The sequence below is a fragment of the Mastomys coucha genome, unplaced genomic scaffold (assembly GCF_008632895.1).
Source record: "Mastomys coucha isolate ucsf_1 unplaced genomic scaffold, UCSF_Mcou_1 pScaffold12, whole genome shotgun sequence".
NCBI classification, from domain to species: Eukaryota; Metazoa; Chordata; class Mammalia; order Rodentia; family Muridae; genus Mastomys; species Mastomys coucha.
In genome coordinates, this window is record NW_022196894.1 from 96,322,640 (window position 1) to 96,339,014 (window position 16,375).

The 16,375-nt window shown below is 46.7% G+C and overlaps 1 protein-coding gene and 2 long non-coding RNA genes across 7 annotated transcripts in view; 1 reads left to right on the forward strand and 2 right to left on the reverse strand.

Annotated features, from left to right (window-relative positions):
• Nucleotides 1-9,687, reverse strand: part of C2cd2 (C2 calcium dependent domain containing 2) — a 65,498-nt gene extending 55,811 nt beyond the window's left edge. For 3 of the 5 annotated variants that reach the window (XM_031364572.1, XM_031364570.1, XM_031364573.1), the window contains exon 1: nucleotides 8,012-8,381. In XM_031364572.1, the coding sequence (XP_031220432.1) occupies nucleotides 8,012-8,272 (261 nt within the window). In that variant the 5' untranslated portion in view covers nucleotides 8,273-8,381. Of the gene's footprint in view, nucleotides 1-8,011; nucleotides 8,585-9,652 lie in introns of those variants that run through there. The other 2 variants (XM_031364575.1, XM_031364569.1) reach the window with 2 other exon arrangements.
• On the forward strand, nucleotides 8,325-12,189 carry LOC116086197. The gene is made up of 2 exons (XR_004116849.1): nucleotides 8,325-8,435; nucleotides 11,837-12,189. It is a non-coding gene; the product is annotated as an uncharacterized LOC116086197 (long non-coding RNA).
• Nucleotides 12,190-14,950: 2,761 nt separating this feature from the next.
• LOC116086198 overlaps nucleotides 14,951-16,375 on the reverse strand; it is an 8,318-nt gene continuing 6,893 nt past the window's right edge. The window contains exon 3 of the long non-coding RNA XR_004116850.1: nucleotides 14,951-15,837. This is a non-coding gene — a long non-coding RNA (uncharacterized LOC116086198). The remainder of the gene's footprint in view (nucleotides 15,838-16,375) is intronic.

Below are 16,375 nucleotides of genomic sequence, written 5' to 3' on the forward strand. Positions count from 1 at the left end.
GGTTATATGAGACCCTGTTTTGCTTTGTTTTGTTTTTTGATGATTTGTTTGTTTTTATTTTTAAATCTCCAATATCTGTCAGATACATTAAACCAATGCCATAAGGCAGTAAAATTGATGCCTTATAAAAGTAAATATGAGCTTGGACAGCAAATCAAGGACTGTCCTCTTAAAATGAGTTCTCTAGAAAGTCCCAGCTTGTGTGTCATGAGGCCCTTAGATTGAAACCTTCTTTAACTTTCCCTGCCAGAGAGCCTTTCCTGTCTGACTTCTGACTGGGTGGTGAGGAGCTACTCCCTTTTGTGTGTCCTGTAAGCCAGGACTCCTCAGCAGTGAGAGCTAGTTACCTATATGGCTATGAGCAAAGATAGTAGACAGAACTGGCAATGTGATGGGACCAGAGATGCTCTGGCAGGCCTGCTGAAGAATAGCCATGACATAACTTTCTCCTGATTATTCAAGAATCCCCAGAGATCAAAGTCAAGCATAAAATACACAGTTCATTTAGATTTAGGATTTAGAACCTGACCCTGTGCTAATAGCACCTACCTCACTCCTCAATCAGGAGAGGTGGTAAAAAATCTATGTGGCAGGGAGGATGACCTCACCATATCCAGGCTGTTCCGGCAGAATCTGGGGCTGGAGATGGTTTTGGGAGGGGCGGCTGGTTAAAGACTCTATGAACTGGCTGAAGTCACTGCACTGTGAGCTGACCTTGTGGCACAGAGGTGCCATCAACCAAGTGCCTAGATGCTAATGTAAGCCAGCAGAACAGATCCTCCCAGAGACAACCCTAGAAACACTAGACTGACAAACTTCCTTCCACCTGGACACAGGCTCTGCCCTGGAGCCATAGCAGGGCAGGTAGGGTGGAAGCTCCTTCCTGTGGTGCCTTCTGGGCAAAACCACAGAAAAATCTTTAATGTCAAGGGATATTCTTACAAAGGACACAAATCATAAGTTAAAATAAGGATAGAGAGTGAGCCCACAAGTTTCTACCAATCCCTGCACTGCTGAAAGTCTGTTAAAGGCTAGCAACACCAAACCACAGCCACCTGGCCATACTACAAAAAGACTCTGTACACACATGAGAAGCCCATCATGTAGGAACTGCCAGAAAAACATACATTCACGCACACGCCCATATTACAAACACATACACACACACACACACACACACCAAACAAAAACTGAAAAGTTAGGTAGGTGACCTTCATACTCTGGCCCTTAATACAGAGTCTCTGTGATTAAACCTATGGCTCTGTGCAATGGTGGGGAAAATGTAGTGGAAGCTCAGCCACAGAGCCACAAGTGGAAAACTCCATACCATTAAGCTTTGTTTCAAACACAGGACTGTTTAAAATCTGTGACAAATTACTTTCAGTATGTACGGGCTACCCAAATTGATCATGCAAGAAAACTAAAAGTGAGGAAAATGGCTGGGTATGTCTCAATTGGTAAAGTGCTTGCTATGCAAGCTGACAACTTTAATTCCATCCCTACAGGCCAAACAAAACACTGCGATGTACTGATGTTTGCTCTAAATCCCAGTAGGGGAGGTTGGGCTGGCAGACACAGGAGAATACCAGAAGCTCACAGCCAATGACTTCCAACCCAATAAGAGATCCTATCTCAAAAAGCAAGGTAGTTGGCACCTAAGGGATGCCAGTTGTGCACATAAGTACACACACACACACACACACACACACACACACACACACACACACCAGAACAGAGAAGACTAAGATGAACCCGGCTGTTGGGCTAAAAATGAGAGTATTGATATGCATTCATGGCTTAGAAGTCAAATACTGATAGACATGAAAACACAGATATTTTCATGCCTACACTTATGCTGATGTGCTATCCACTGGAAGGGTCTAGAACACTGAGAGCTGAGCAGTGTGGTATGCATACCCAAATTCTTCATCCTCAACTGAAGTTGCTCATAGAAGTGGCTGGATCCAGAGCCAGAGAAGAAAATACATGTAAAGAAAAAAGAAAGGAAGAAAAGAAAAGAAACACAAGTGTGGGCTGACATGAACACAGCTGGCTAGAGAAACACACAGCTGCAATGTTGGCAGCAAAGTAATAATAATGGTACAGGATCAGAACCCACTGAGTAATTTAAAGAACGAACAAACCACAAATCCAAAGTGATGCATACAACCAGCTAAATATACATGGAGGTTTGAGCATTACCTCTCTCAGCAGAATTCCAGTTGATAACATAAAGAAGTAAATAGCAAATCACCATTAAGGAAAGTCCACACAGGTAATTGTTGTAGGTGAGCCACACGAAGAGACACTAACTTGAGAGCAAAAACATCCAAGAGTACAACTCCCAAGACAAAGTAACTAGAGCCAAATGTGAAGACATAAGGCAGAAAACCATCTCGCCAAAGGAGCCAGGACCCACTTTTCCAGTAGCAAGTTACACCAATACCATGAGCTCCTCATACTGAACAGCCATGGGTTGCTATTTCTGTATGTACAGTCTCAAACCAACAGCAGGAGAGAGCAAACAACTATTCCACAAAATAACAATACCACTCCATACTATTAAGGTCATAAACAATAAGACAAAATGAGAAACCATTACAGACAACGGGAGACTAAGAAGGACCAACTAAGGGTCACTAGAGACCTGTGGGAACTTTGAACGATAAGATGATGTACAGAGAAAGCTACTGAGATTGAGAAATGCTTTGTTTTCTTACTAAAGGGACTGTGATAATGTTAATGTCTTGTAGTGTTACAATGTTAATTTCACTATGTTTTTAGTTGTAGCTACACTGTGCTCAGGTTAACCTCTTGTTCTATACAGTGTTAATTTTATTGAGGGCTTGGTTATAGTTACACTGTATCTAGGTGAGCCCATTGTTCTACCTGAAAGTTATAGCAACCTTGTACCAACAGTAATTCCACTCTACTAATTAAGTGATAGTTATGAGATGCTGGGTGAGGAACCCGTAGAAACTCAATTACTCTTCCAACTTTTCTGCAAATCCAAAAGCAAATCAGTTTTCAAAGGAGAACTTTCAAAAGAACAGCCCACCTTACTTATTCATGATATACCAGGCTCTGCTCACAGCCTCATACAGTCTCATAACATCTGGATGGCATTACTTTCTGCAAAAATACAGAGAGATCAGACTTGTCCAAGGCCACATAGCTAGTGAGTACAGAGTTGGGAATCAAACTGCAGCCATGGCTCTCACGGATCTTTCGCATGGTTAAAGAACTCTCTTCCCTCCTCAGACACTGGACCTGCAGTTAGCCTTGGCTGATTTTGATTGGTGTGGGTAAGGCACCCACTCTTTCCTGAATTCCTGTTGGGAGCATGGCTAAGTACAAAGAAGAGCTCATTTGGCACTTGGGCTTTGCACTGCGGTCACAGGCCACCTTCCTATCATGTTTCTGTTCTTCAGAATGCTAAAACAGAGCACATTAAGCAGGTTATTGTTCTTCTTGGGGTCTGTTGGCTCCCAAGTCTGAGGCCTGCATTCAGATGCCATGGTGTACATGACATAGTCTTCTCCTTCTACCAGGCCTGTCTTTTACCCAACTCATGCACAGGGCTTGCTTTCAGCCACTTCTGAGTTGGACAGACCTGAGTTCTGCCTCAATTCACAATACAGAGAGCAGATGAAGGCACAAGTGACTACAAGTGCAGGTTGCTGGATGTGTAGTTGGGGCTGCATCCTTACAGAATGGAAGGAGTCAAGAAATTAACTGAGAAAGGAGATGCGTACTACAAGGAACTCTAGGATGCCCTGTGGGAAGGTCCTTGTACTGAGAATAGCCCTGAGTGTATAAGCTACAAAAAGGGAGAATGGGGTATGAGGGACATGGTAGAGTTCACAGAGTTGCCCCAAACCCATTTTACTTCTCAATGGTGGGGTGGGGGGCAACAAACTGGTCCAGGGCCCTTACTTGAGTGACTGTCAAGAGTCTCACTACCAGTCTTTCTGTGCACAGCTCCTGCCATTGGTTTTTGTAAGCACAGCTTGAAAGTCTACATGATGGAAAGACACTGCAGTCACTGGCCACTATTTACACACAGGCTTCTGAATCTCAGAGAAGTCAGTGCTATTCAGACATGTTCTAAGTTCACACTGACTCCCCATTCTCCAAAGACTATAAATTGCCCAACAGTCTCACTCACTTGTTTTAGAACATTTCTATGAGGAAATCCTGAATTGAAGGTTTATAGAAATGAGCAGGTCTAAGAATCTTCCTAATCTAGGACCACTGCCAGTTGAGGGCAGAGAGGAAACGCCAGAGAAACCCATGACAACAGCAGTAGAGCATGGGCTCTGAGACCTGCATGTGCTCTCCAGGGCAGCAGGGTAGAAGGGATGTCAGAAGCCACGGGTGAGGCTACCTGCTACCAGCATGCTGGCATTCCAAGCCAGGGCTGTGGAAACAGCAATCTTGGGTAATCTTGGGAAGTGTAGGCATATGGGCCATCACTAGTGTAACTGATTATTACCACAAGCCAAAGTATTCAGGTGACTGCAGGCCAGTCCCGGGGTAACCCTGAGCAGCTATCTTCAGATAACACAATACTTTCTGAGTTCTCTGCCTCTGTTACAGAAATATGGCCCGGAAAATAAACATAAATTTTTGTAAAGTCAAACTTGGTGAAGAAAGGAGACTTAATGTTAAAACCATCAACAATAAGCATTGCTGGGTACATACAGCAGATCTCTGGCTGATAGATGGCTAGAGACGGGTGTGTGCGGTGGCTTCTCACCCAAGGGGAAGAAAGTATCTCCTGTTCTCTGATCTCCGGCTAACCCAAGCCCTTCTTGTGAATGTGGCACTGTGATAGAGAAGCACGCAAGGGTATTTCTTAGGAGTGCCGTGATTCCTACTGGCTGGAAGATCACTGACCAGATGCCAGATCAATGATGGCATCCCCTCTTTCCTACCTAACTAATCACCCTATAAACTACTTCTGGAGTGACTGTTGCAATCTGGGTTGAAGCTCACACAGCTACTCTTATAAGAGCACAAAGAAGCGACCTTGAGTCACTGCTTAGTCCTTGGGTCACAAGGATTCGGCTACGTCCCTCAGGCCCTCTTCATTGGACCTTATTCATTAGAAACACTTGGGGCTCAGGATGACTTTGCTTCCCACGGGGCATGGCTGTGGATGACTTGGGACCACGAAGAAGCCAGACCTTGAGCTCTCTGTCCTCAAGCTCCAGCTCCTTTCCTCTAGAGAGAGAAGGGCTTGAGCAAAAAGTTTGAGTTTCTTTCCATTTAAAAACAACTAGGATGGCTTAATGAGTAAAAAGTGCTTGCTGGGTAAGGATCTAAGTCAGATTCTCAGAACTTAGGGAACTAAATCAGGTGTGAAGGAGCAGCATGCTTGTAATCCCAGCATTGTGGAGGCTGTGAAGGTTGGAGAGGCAGAAACAGGTGGATTCTTGGAGCTTATTGGCCAGCCAGCCTAACCGATCAGCGAGCTCCAAGCCAATCAGAGACCCTGTCTCAAAATACAAAGTGAATAGTGTCCTTGAGGTTGTCTTCTGGTCTCTACATGTACACACATTACAGGTCTGCCTGCATACACATCACACACACAAACACAAACTTAGCATAAAATCTGGAACGGGACAGGTTACTGTTCCCACTGGGTAGGAAAGTCCCCTTTTCACGGAAGATGCTGGATCTGATTGAACCATTACTTGTGTCTCTCCATTCCACTCCGTCAGTGACAGACCAAGTGTTGGTTGACTCCAAAGTATTATTAGTTCCCTACCTGGCTGGGGCAAAGAGATTTCAGGACAGAGTCAGGCAAGGGACCTCTAAGCTGTTGCTGTCTGTGCCAAAAGCAGTCTGGGAATGTCGGCCTAATCAGGGATTAGTGGCATTTGAAGTGGGGGTAGGGGGTGGGCAGCGAGAAACTCCAGCAGGCGAGGCTGCTGGGGTTGGGCTCTCAGTAGGATAAATGCCTGCATCTGTTCCCCCTGTGTCATTACCGTAACAACAGCCAAGTCCCAAGATACTAGTAGAGAGGTTAAGTGACTGAGTTCCTATCTACACGCAAAATCCTCCGTTTGAATACAATCAAGCAGCCTTCTCGGGTTTCAGGCATCAGTCAGTCAGTCAAGTAGAACAAAAACTGTGCTAAGGGATAGCCAACACCAATTTCTGTGCAAAAGTGCCCCTGCACCTTAACTAAGTAGCTTACACTCAATATGGTACTGGCACTTTCAAATAGGAGCTCTCTAGAGATAAATGTCTGAATTTGGCAAAGAGCAGAGAACAGACAAGACCATGCAAACAAGCCAGTGCCTTTTCAGCCCACCCCAGCCCCGTGCCATCCCTAACCACAAAGGCCAGAGTGACAGATAATAGGATTTCACCTGCCACTAATTCCATGGGAATTCACTTGCCCAACCAAGACCAGCGCTAAGGTTCCCGTCTTTCTGGTCAACCCTCCAGGCACAAGAGGCCCTGGGAGTGTGTCTAGAGTGATCCTATCTTAGGAAGTCAACCAAGAAATGGCAGGAAATAAAACATCCAAAATTCACAGAAGGGAGGGGCACTGACCCTGGGCCACCAGTGTCTACCTCCTACAGATCATTAACCAGCACCCTTGCTAGCAGCCTACAGAAAAAGAGAGCAAGACTGGCATCAGCTCAGGCAACACGGTGTTCTCTGTACTGAAGCCAGGCTTCTAGCACCAGATCAAATGACGGTCAGTGACAGCAGCTTCATGGTGGGATCAAGTTTACTCCTATATATGAGGACACATGTCTTGAGTACTGACCCTGGGGAGGTCCACCTCTGATGACTGGGCACCTATTCTGGGTATCAAGACAGATGTCAACTGAGCTTGTAGCCTTTGCATCCAAAACCAATCTTTTTCCAAGAGTCCAGAGCAAAGTCTCTTGTACTCTTGGATTTGTGCTAATTCATACTTACAGCTTTTTTCTTTTTTGTTTGTCTGGGTGTTTGTTGGGGTTTTTTTTTTGTTTGTTTGTTTATTTGCTTTTTTTTTCTTTTTCTTTTTTTTTTTTTTTTTTTTTTTTTTTTTTTTTTTTGCTCTATGGCTACACATGCCAAAGCCATGGCACAAAGACTAGGCTCAGGGCCTAGTGGAATATTCTGAAAGTGGATAGGTTCGGCATGACAATGACTGAACATTACTGTGTTCAAGGGTGGTGGTATGGGGCTTCTCCACTGGGCTGCCTAGCAGGTACAGAGAGGTCTGTGTACCTCAAGCTGAGGGACAGCTGCAGTGCTGACAGGTGCCAGCTCTGTCCCACCAACCTAACTCCCCTGTGGAATGTCTCCAAATTGCAGACGCCAGGAACTTGTCCTTACACTAACATCTCTTAAAAGTAAAAATAAGTCAGCAAGCAATTAACAATGAAAGACACAACCACAGGAGTATGAGGCACAGAGCAGGGGAATAAGCCCAAAGTGGGAGGTCAGCACATTTGGGTTCTCATCTTGGCTCTGACACCAAAGACTACTTAAACCTTCCAGGCCTCAGTTTCCTCAGATGGATGACGATGACGATGCCATGCTAATTTGGAAGTGACATAAGCATTTACAGTCCCAAGAGCCATATCTGAGAAGCAGTGAGATCTCAATAAATGGTCACTATTCTATGTGCTCAGAAATGCAAGCCTTTTAGAATTTAGAAGCTTTAGGCAGAGAACAAGATTCGAAATGAAAGCATATTTGGGTCACAGTTATCCATTTATCGGGTTCAAAATCAGTAGGTGTCCACCCGGAATCCTCTAGGGTCCAGCTGGGTGGTTCTCCCACAGAAAGCCCCACGGAGCTGAAGATGTTTGCTGTGTGAAACAGTCACGTTGTTAACTCCCCACCTCAGATGCTTCACTCTCCCTGGTTTTAACTTCAAAGAATGCCTTGCCTCGGTAGGCTCTGGGTGGCAAGTCCCGGACTGTGGCGGCCTCCCAGGAACAGGGCTCTTTCTGATGCCCCTCTCACCTTCAAACACCACGCCCTCCTAGGAACTCACCCCTCTCTTTTCGGCCTCACAGTTCAGGGCGGTCACCCAGGCCGCCTGCCACTGGTTCCCCCAGCTATCCCGTGTCAGTATCCAGGAAAGGAGTGTGTCCGACTCCCGGCGCCTTAGCTCATCCGGCTCCGCCCGCCGCCGGGGCGGGGGTCGCGCCTTGGCCAGCGCCCACTGCGCCAAGTACAGGCCCACGGTGCCCAGGGCCGCGACGAAGAGCGACACCAGGAAGAGCCACTGCACCTCGCCGAGCCACGAGCCCATGCTGACGGCGCATACCCGGCGCGCGCGCCCCGACTTCCCCGAGCAGCCGCGGCCCCAGGGCGCGCGGAGCCGGCGGGTGGCGACTCAGGACATCCGCCGGGACGCAGGGGCACAGGGTCCGGGGCCTGGGAGACCGAGGCAGCGGGGAGGGCGGCGAGGAACGGTAAGGGCACCAAATTGAGCGTTGCGCGCCTGGGAGCCAAACGCGGGACGGAGGAAGCAGCTCCCCACGCGCGGTTGGGAAGCGCAGGGAAAGGCTCTTCTTCCCGGCTTGCCGCCCAGGGTGTCCTGCCCGCGGCCCGCAGTAACCGCAGGAGGCCGGGCCTGGGGGCGGAGCAGGAGCGGAGTCTCCTTTTACAGCCCCGCCTCCTTAAAGGCCCCGAGGGCCCTCACCGCGTAAAGGGCACAAGTCCTCTCCTGCCACTACCTTGAGTGGTGGGTGAGAAGGTGGTGACCTCGTCGGGGTGCCGCGCTTGGCGCTTTAGATCCCAAAAGGTTACTTCCAGGCGCCTTGGCTGGGATCTGTGCGTGGGTGGGATGCCCAGATAAAGCGAGAATTCCAAGAATTTCTCCACTGCCAGGACTAGGTCTTTGCAAGGCCAGCTGCAGCAGCCTGTAGCTGTCACCCTAAAGTAGGCTGATGGTGTGCAATATGGGGATGATGCCTGTCCTATTTCAAGATCCAGGGAGGTGCTTGTCAAACCCAGGCCATAGGTCAAGATGTACATGGATCATTGACTTTGTTTGGAGAGAGAGAGAGAGAGAGAGAGAGAGGGAGAGGGAGAGGGAGAGGGAGAGGGAGAGGGAGAGAGAGAGAGAGAGAGAGAGAGAGAGAGAGAGAGAGAAAGAATAAGTGTACACGTGTGATATGGTGGGAAGTGAATTTGGTATGGTGTATGTGGTGGTGGCATGTGTATGTATCCGTGTCTTGTGCATTTGTGACAGCCTTCTGCATGCTCAGCTTGAGAAGTTTCAGAAAGCTGTCAGAAACAGTAGTCAGATTCTCCAAGACCTGACACAGCCTGCAGCTGTGTCAATGGAACTGGATTTCAAGTTGGGCTAGATGGACCTAACATTCAGCCTTCTCTTACTATGTTGGAGCCAATGATTGGCTATATCAGGGGAGATCTGGGCCTAGAATCAGTATCCCTACAACCTCTATCTGAGGAGAAACGTTGGGTGGCAGATGGACAGAGGGACTCTGTGGGGACAGAATCGAATCAGTTCAAGGCTGTTAGGATTGAGCTTAACCTTTCCTAGTTAGGATATGGGATTAAAACTCCCTAACCCTAGCTGGGCAGTGGTGGTGCACATCTTTAATCCCAGCACTTGGGAGTCAGAGGCAGGCAGATTTCTGAGTTTGAGGCCAGCCTGGTCTACAGAGTGAGTTCCAGGACAGCCAAGGCTACACAGAGAAACCCTGTCTTGGAAAAAACAAACAAACAAACAAACAAACAAACAAAAAAACCCTGTAACCCTAACCCTGTCTTGAGAAACCAAAAACAAGCAAAACAAAAACAAAAACAAGCAAGCAAAAAAAAAAAAAAACAAATAAGCAAACAACAAGGAAATAAGCCTAGCAACGACCTTCAAGTTACCTTAGGCTGATGTACCCTAGCAGGCACAGTCCACTGGCTAGAGGCTCCGACTTAAGCCCCTTTCCCTCCTCATAGCTGGTATTTTAGCAGAAACAAAGAAGATCTGTTCTCTTTTAAAGAAAATGTCGTTTATTTTCTAACCTATAACTAGATCTCTTCAGTTGGATGATGTGGGTCTTACCAGACACCTGAAAGACTAGACCATGTCTACCTGTGTCCAAGTTCACCTGTGTTCATATGTGTATGCTGGCTGCTACTGTGTGGGTGGTGACAAGGAGCTCATCCATCCTGTGTGACTGGTACAACCAGTCTCATTCTTCCACTGACATGTCTCAGGGGCTGCTTACCCAACTAGATTGTAACAAACTGCAAATTAACCACCATCCCTCATCTGGAATGTGTCATATTTCTGTATGTGTCTACAAAGAGACTGTTGACATGTAGACATAGAGAGGGTCAATATTTGCTTCTAGAAGCAAACTATGGGGAAATAAAGAATGACCCTGGTTTATGGGACAATGCAGGTGGTCAAAACACCTCTTAAGTTCACGAAGAGATCAGGCCCCTCTAGTTTCTGCTTCCAGTGGAAGACCCATTGGCCCTGGGTTAGTCAGTTTGCTGACAAAGCAGCAAACACCTTTCCCCCATTGTGATATTCCTTGCTTCCCACCAGCTCCTCTTTCTTTCCCCACACTCATCTTTGACCTAGGGAGTAGACTACAGTTCTCCTGTGAGGGGTGCCTACGCTCACTTCAGTGGGTCTTATGGGTCTAATTCTCAGTCACATTCGGCTGTGGCTATTTGTTGGGTTTAATCTCCCCCCCCTCTCGTGTGTATATGTGTGTTTGTGTGTATACATGCCCATGTGTGTTTCAAGTGCATGCACCCATGTACAGGCAGCTGGAGAAGGCTGGAGAAGGACGTAAGGTATCCTACTCTATTTTTAGCCTTACTCTCTTGAGACAGTATTTCTCTCCTTTTTTTTCCATTTTTGTCTTCTATTCTCTAATATATTACAACCTCTCAGCAGTCTCCCCTCCCTCTGCTCTTCCCAGTCTCACAAGTTCTGTGCCACCATTACTCCAGCACTTTTCATAGGCAGGACTGATTGTAGGTCAAAGGTTTTGTGGCTGGGTAGATTTCCCAGTCTCACAGCTACAGTCTTTGTCTGGTTATAGAAGAAGGCCAGTTCAGGCTCTGTATTCCCCACTGGGTCACTCATAGACTACAGGGAGTTTCCACTGCAGTACATTGCCCCTTAAATGCCCCCCCAATTCCAGTTGCCTCCCAGTACTCTCTCCCTCCTCCCCTCCCATCCCAGCCTGATCTCTCCTGTTCTGATCCCCTTCCTGCTCTCAGTCTCTCCACAAAATCTGTTCTATTTTCCCTTCCCAGAGAGAACCATGCGTGTGTCATCCCTGCTCCCCCAGCCCTCTTAAGCCCTCCTTATGACTTAGCTTAACTGGGTCTGTGGGTTGTAACATGATTGTCCTTTACTTTACAGACAAGTGATGTCAGCTCACACCTTTTATCCCAGCACTTGAGAGGCAGAGACAGGTGGATCAGAGTCCAGGGCCAGCATGCTCTCCAGAGACAGAATCTCTTTACTCATCCTGGAGCTAGGCTGATAGCTAGCAAGCCCCAGAACTCCTCTATCTCTGCCCCTCCCCACCAACACTGATATGGCAGGCATGCAGCCACATCTGGCTTTTTACATAGATTCAAAGAGATTTAAATTCAGGTCCTGCATAGCAAGGGCTCTTACTGACCCATCTCCCTAGTTCAGGTTTAACCACTCTTCAATGCAAAACTTTGTGACTGGGTTCCTATGAGTAGGTAGGGTAGTGATCTGTGCATGAAGGAGGAGCCTAGGTGTGTTGGCTGCTGCCCCTGTGGTAGTTAGTGGGTGATGAAACATCTCCGAGCTGCTTAGCCTGTGCCTCAAACATCTCGCATCAATCCACAGAAGCCTTCGAAGGGCATCACTCTGAATTTGGATGAGATCTTCCTGCATTAGTGAGCTGGATATCGAGGCAGAGTGGAGCAAAGCACATAACCCATGTTCTGAATTCCCTCCAGCCCCAGAGCCGGAAGCAAAAGACCCCACTGCTCTTATTTTCACCCCAGACATTTCTGAGGTGCTTGTCCTCCAGTCAAGAGCTTCATGTTGGATGTTCTATGCTGACTCACCCTGTCTTAGAGCAATTCTCTCATCTGTACATCAAGATTGGACATACTTTACTATCTTACCAACCAAGCCCAAAAGATATGAGAATGCTATGTCTTCAGAAATTAATAAACATATCTAGTGTTACAAGTTTTGCATCTTATACAGTTGTTCTAATTCATGTGAGAAGTTATTCATTACTGCAGAACAGATACTTTGGGGGTGGGGGTGGTCCTTAGACAGTCTTGTGTGACCCAGGCTGGTCTTTAACTAGGCATACGATCCAAGATCATCTTAAACTCCTGATCCTCTTGTTTCTACATCCCAAGTGCTGGGATTTTAGATGTATTCCACCATGCCCAACTTTATGTGATATTAGGCATGGAACCTTGGTCTTAATGCACGTTAGAAAAGCACTCTACCAACTGAGCTACACCCCCAGCACACTGAGAGGTTTATAAACATACTTCCAAAGAATTGGGACTTTTGTAAAATTTCCAATATAATTATCTTAAATATCTGAACAAAAGGGAAAGGGTGTTCTAGAAACTCTCCAAGTTGTCTCTTCTCTTGGAAATGGCTGCTGTGCCCCACTGCCCTGGCAGATAGCAGTTTGTGGAGGGGGACTGTGATGCTCACCTCCTGGGCCGGTTAAACCAGCAGGATCCATACTCTGCTGCCTTTCGGCTGACTTTGTGGGACAGGACTCAGGGCAGTGTTGGGAGACCGAGCAGAGTGTGGGAAGACATTTGGCCCAGGATCCTGGTTCCATCCATTTCAGGCCAATTTCCTGTCATGCCTGTTGAGCCCAAGCAAAGACCTGGTGAACTGGACAAGGTACACACTCGTAAACACACACACCACACACGTGCATGTATACATTCACCCTCCTATCAGAACTAACCCAAGAGAAATCACCCTTCCTTTCCTCATGTCACTTCCCAGGCTTGTAGCTGGGCCCTTTTTCCCATGGTTTTGCTTGGGCATAGCAACAGTTCACCAGTACGTTTAATAAAAAAAAGTGCAGCCTCAGGCTGGCGAGATGGCTCAGTGGGTAAGTGCACTGACTGTTCTTCTGAAGGTTCTGAGTTCAAATCCCAGCAACCACGTGGTGGCTCACAACCGCCTGTTATGAGATCTAACACCCTCTCCTGGTGTGTCTGAAGACAGCTACAGTGTACTAATGTATAATAATAAAATAAGTCTTTGGGCGGGACTGAGCAAGCAGAGTCTACCGGAGCAAGCGGGGCTGACAGGAGGGAGCAGAGGTCCTAAATTCAATTCCCAACAACCACATGAAGGCTCACAACCATCTGTACAGCTACAGTGGACTCATATACATAAAATAAATAAATAAATCTTTTTTAAAAGAAAGAAAGAAAGAAAGAAAGAGAAAAAGAAAGAAAGAAAGAAAGAAAGAAAGAAAGAAAGAAAGAAAGAAAGAAAGAAAGGAAGGAAGGAAGGGAGAGAGAGAGAGAAAGAGAGAGAGAGAGAGAGAGAGAGAGAGAGAGAGAGAGAGAGAGAGAGAGAGAAAGTGCAGCCTCTATGGGTAGGGAGCAGCCAGCCATCTCCCATGGGTGCACTCAACAGAAGCAGCAATATTGTGAAGCAGGGCCCCTTCTAACAGGGGTAGCACTCCAACTCCCAAAGATACGCAGCTAGGTGAGACACCTGGTGGCACTCACGAAGGTCAAAGCTGTATGTGCTGACCCTCACCTGCCCTCAGATCCTGCCCAACACACTGGGCTTTATGGACTCACTTCCTGCTCATGGCAACCCTGGAAGAAAAAAAAACATTATCTCTCACTTTTAAAATGAAGCTTAGTTCAAGGGAGGAGGATGAATTAAAGCTGCAAGAGAACGACTGAACCAATGTTCAACTGCTACAGGTTCTTTGTGACCAAACTCAACTTCCTATGCCCCTTTTTATAAAGACAGAGGCAAGCAAATTTTATACTTAAAGTTTCAAACGCTGGAAGTAAATAAAAGAGTCCCCTTTTTCCTGAACACAGACAGAAACTTGCCTAAAGGAAACATGTAGGCTCTTAAACCTGAGAGATTAGTCACTGAGGAACCCACTCCAGGAACAGTATAGGATATCTATAGGTCTCAAGCCCATTCTGGGAACTACTGAGATTAATCCAGTCCTAGCACCTCTGTGGAGATGGCCAGGCAATCAGATGATCACCCTGAGAGGTCAGCATCCTAGTGCATGTACCCATCAATCAACAGGATGTGCCTTCAGACCTCACCCAGGTGGCATCTGTTGATGAGCCTGAGTCACAGAAACACTGAGGAGGTGTCATCAGCATGTGAACAGGGCCATTTGCCCTAGGCAGTCTGAGGAATCACCCATGAGTCTGCCCCAGCTGAATAGATAGAGGAATGTGCCTGGGTGACAGTCTGCTCCTAGCAGGCGGCTTGGGTAAGCTTCCCAGCTGGAATTGCTTGTGTGACTAGCTGGGTTCACTCTCTGGAGCGAAAAAGCAGGAATCCAACATGGTGAGATAATTCTCCAAAACGTTCCATTTACTGTGCATTCTCCCAACTCTGAGGAATATTGGCCCCTCCTGTGCATATACATCTGAAGTCTCACGGCAGGAGCCAGCCTGGGAACGGACACTAAGCTTGGTTTACCATTAAAAGTAGAGTTTGCAGGGACTTAACTACAAACTAAGCAAGTGAGACCCGTGGTAAGAGGGTAAATCGAGGAAGACAGCTATGAATCCACAACCATGAACACTTAATGGACTATATTCAGAGGCTCCATGAGAGGTAGTCCAGGTTCCTTGCTTGCCGGGGAAGGTTTGAGGGGCCAGTTTCTCAGAGCCTGCTAGATCTGCCTCTGCAGCCCCGTTACCCAGGGACGATGCTGTGGTTGTACGATGCTAGGAGTGTAGATGAGCATGGTTGTACCTTTCCATAATGTCAAACTTTATTCAATAACGTTGGAGTCACAAAGTTCAGAGGTTTCAATGGGAGCAATTTGCCAGATAATCTCATCTATCTTGGTATTCTGGACCAGGCAGATGCAGGTCCTTTTTACCCAATCTTAATTACTAATATTAATTCTTATATTATATAACCCAAAGTAAAGATACATTCAATCTCTCTATATGAGGTTTACATAATGGATACAAGTTAAAAGAGGCTGCAGCAGAGTTCAGAAGATTCCAGAATTAGGCTGATGGGAATGTTAACAAAGTCTATTATAGATAAGACAATGAACAGGAGCCCACACCAGCTGCAGGGAACCTATTAGGTTTAGAGAGCCTTTTGAGAGCTTGGTTTGAGAACAAGGCTCAGGGTGGAGCAAAACAGACCAGGACATATTCAGATCCAAATGAGTGAACAAATGGGGGGGGGGGGAGTGGAGAGGCAGTCAAGCATGCTACAGCTGAGGTCAGATCTGAGGTGAAGCTCCAAGGACAGTCAGGAGTTTCCTGTGTGTCTATCCCTGACACATGCTGGGTGTCAGGTTGGTGAGGTTATGCCACTCTAGTGTTATATGTCCGTCTTTGTATGGGGTCCAGTTGAGGGAGGGAGTTACACTCTTTTTTTCTCTATGGCATGACTAATAAGTTCTTGGGCCTGATTTTCTTGATATGGTATACCCCATATGCCCCTACAGTCTTAACTCACCCCAATATATCCTTTTCTATTCCCAGGAATAAATCATTTATCAGTCCATGATGTATGTGTGAGTGGTGCCTGCAGATGGTGCAGTTTGTAGGTCATCCATCCGGGGACTGCAGTCATCATCCTCTCTCAAAATGGAGTCTCCCAGGTCAAGGTTCAACCTAAAAAACAAATTGTTTTATACAATCTGGACTCATTTACAGTAGGGTACAGCCTAATCTCAGCAGCTAGCTCTGGAATAAGATCTTGGCTAGATTTATAAGGCAATCTCCAAAGCCCGGACAGGCCTTGCAAGCTTGGCCACCCAACTTGGGGTGCCAGGGAACAGTGTGCATCCCTTATATTGATGCTTGTCCTGAGTTCTGGCCTAAGATTTTCTTTTGTGCTATTTTTTGTTTGTTTGTTTGTTTGTTTAAAGACAGGGTTTCTCTGTGTAGCCCTAGCTGTTTTGAAACTCACCGGCTGGCCTCCAACTCAGAGATTCGTCTTCTACCTCCCAAGTGCTGAGATTAAAGGCATGTACCACCACAGCCTGGCTCCTTTTGCAATTTGTTTGTTTGTTTGTTTGTTTGTTTATCTCACTTTACATCCTGATCACAGCTCCAGTCTCCCCTTCTGTGATTTTTTTAAAGCCTACTTGTATATAGAAACAATCCAGAAAGAAAGTATTTTTCTTCAGGAGTTAAGCCGGGGGGGGGG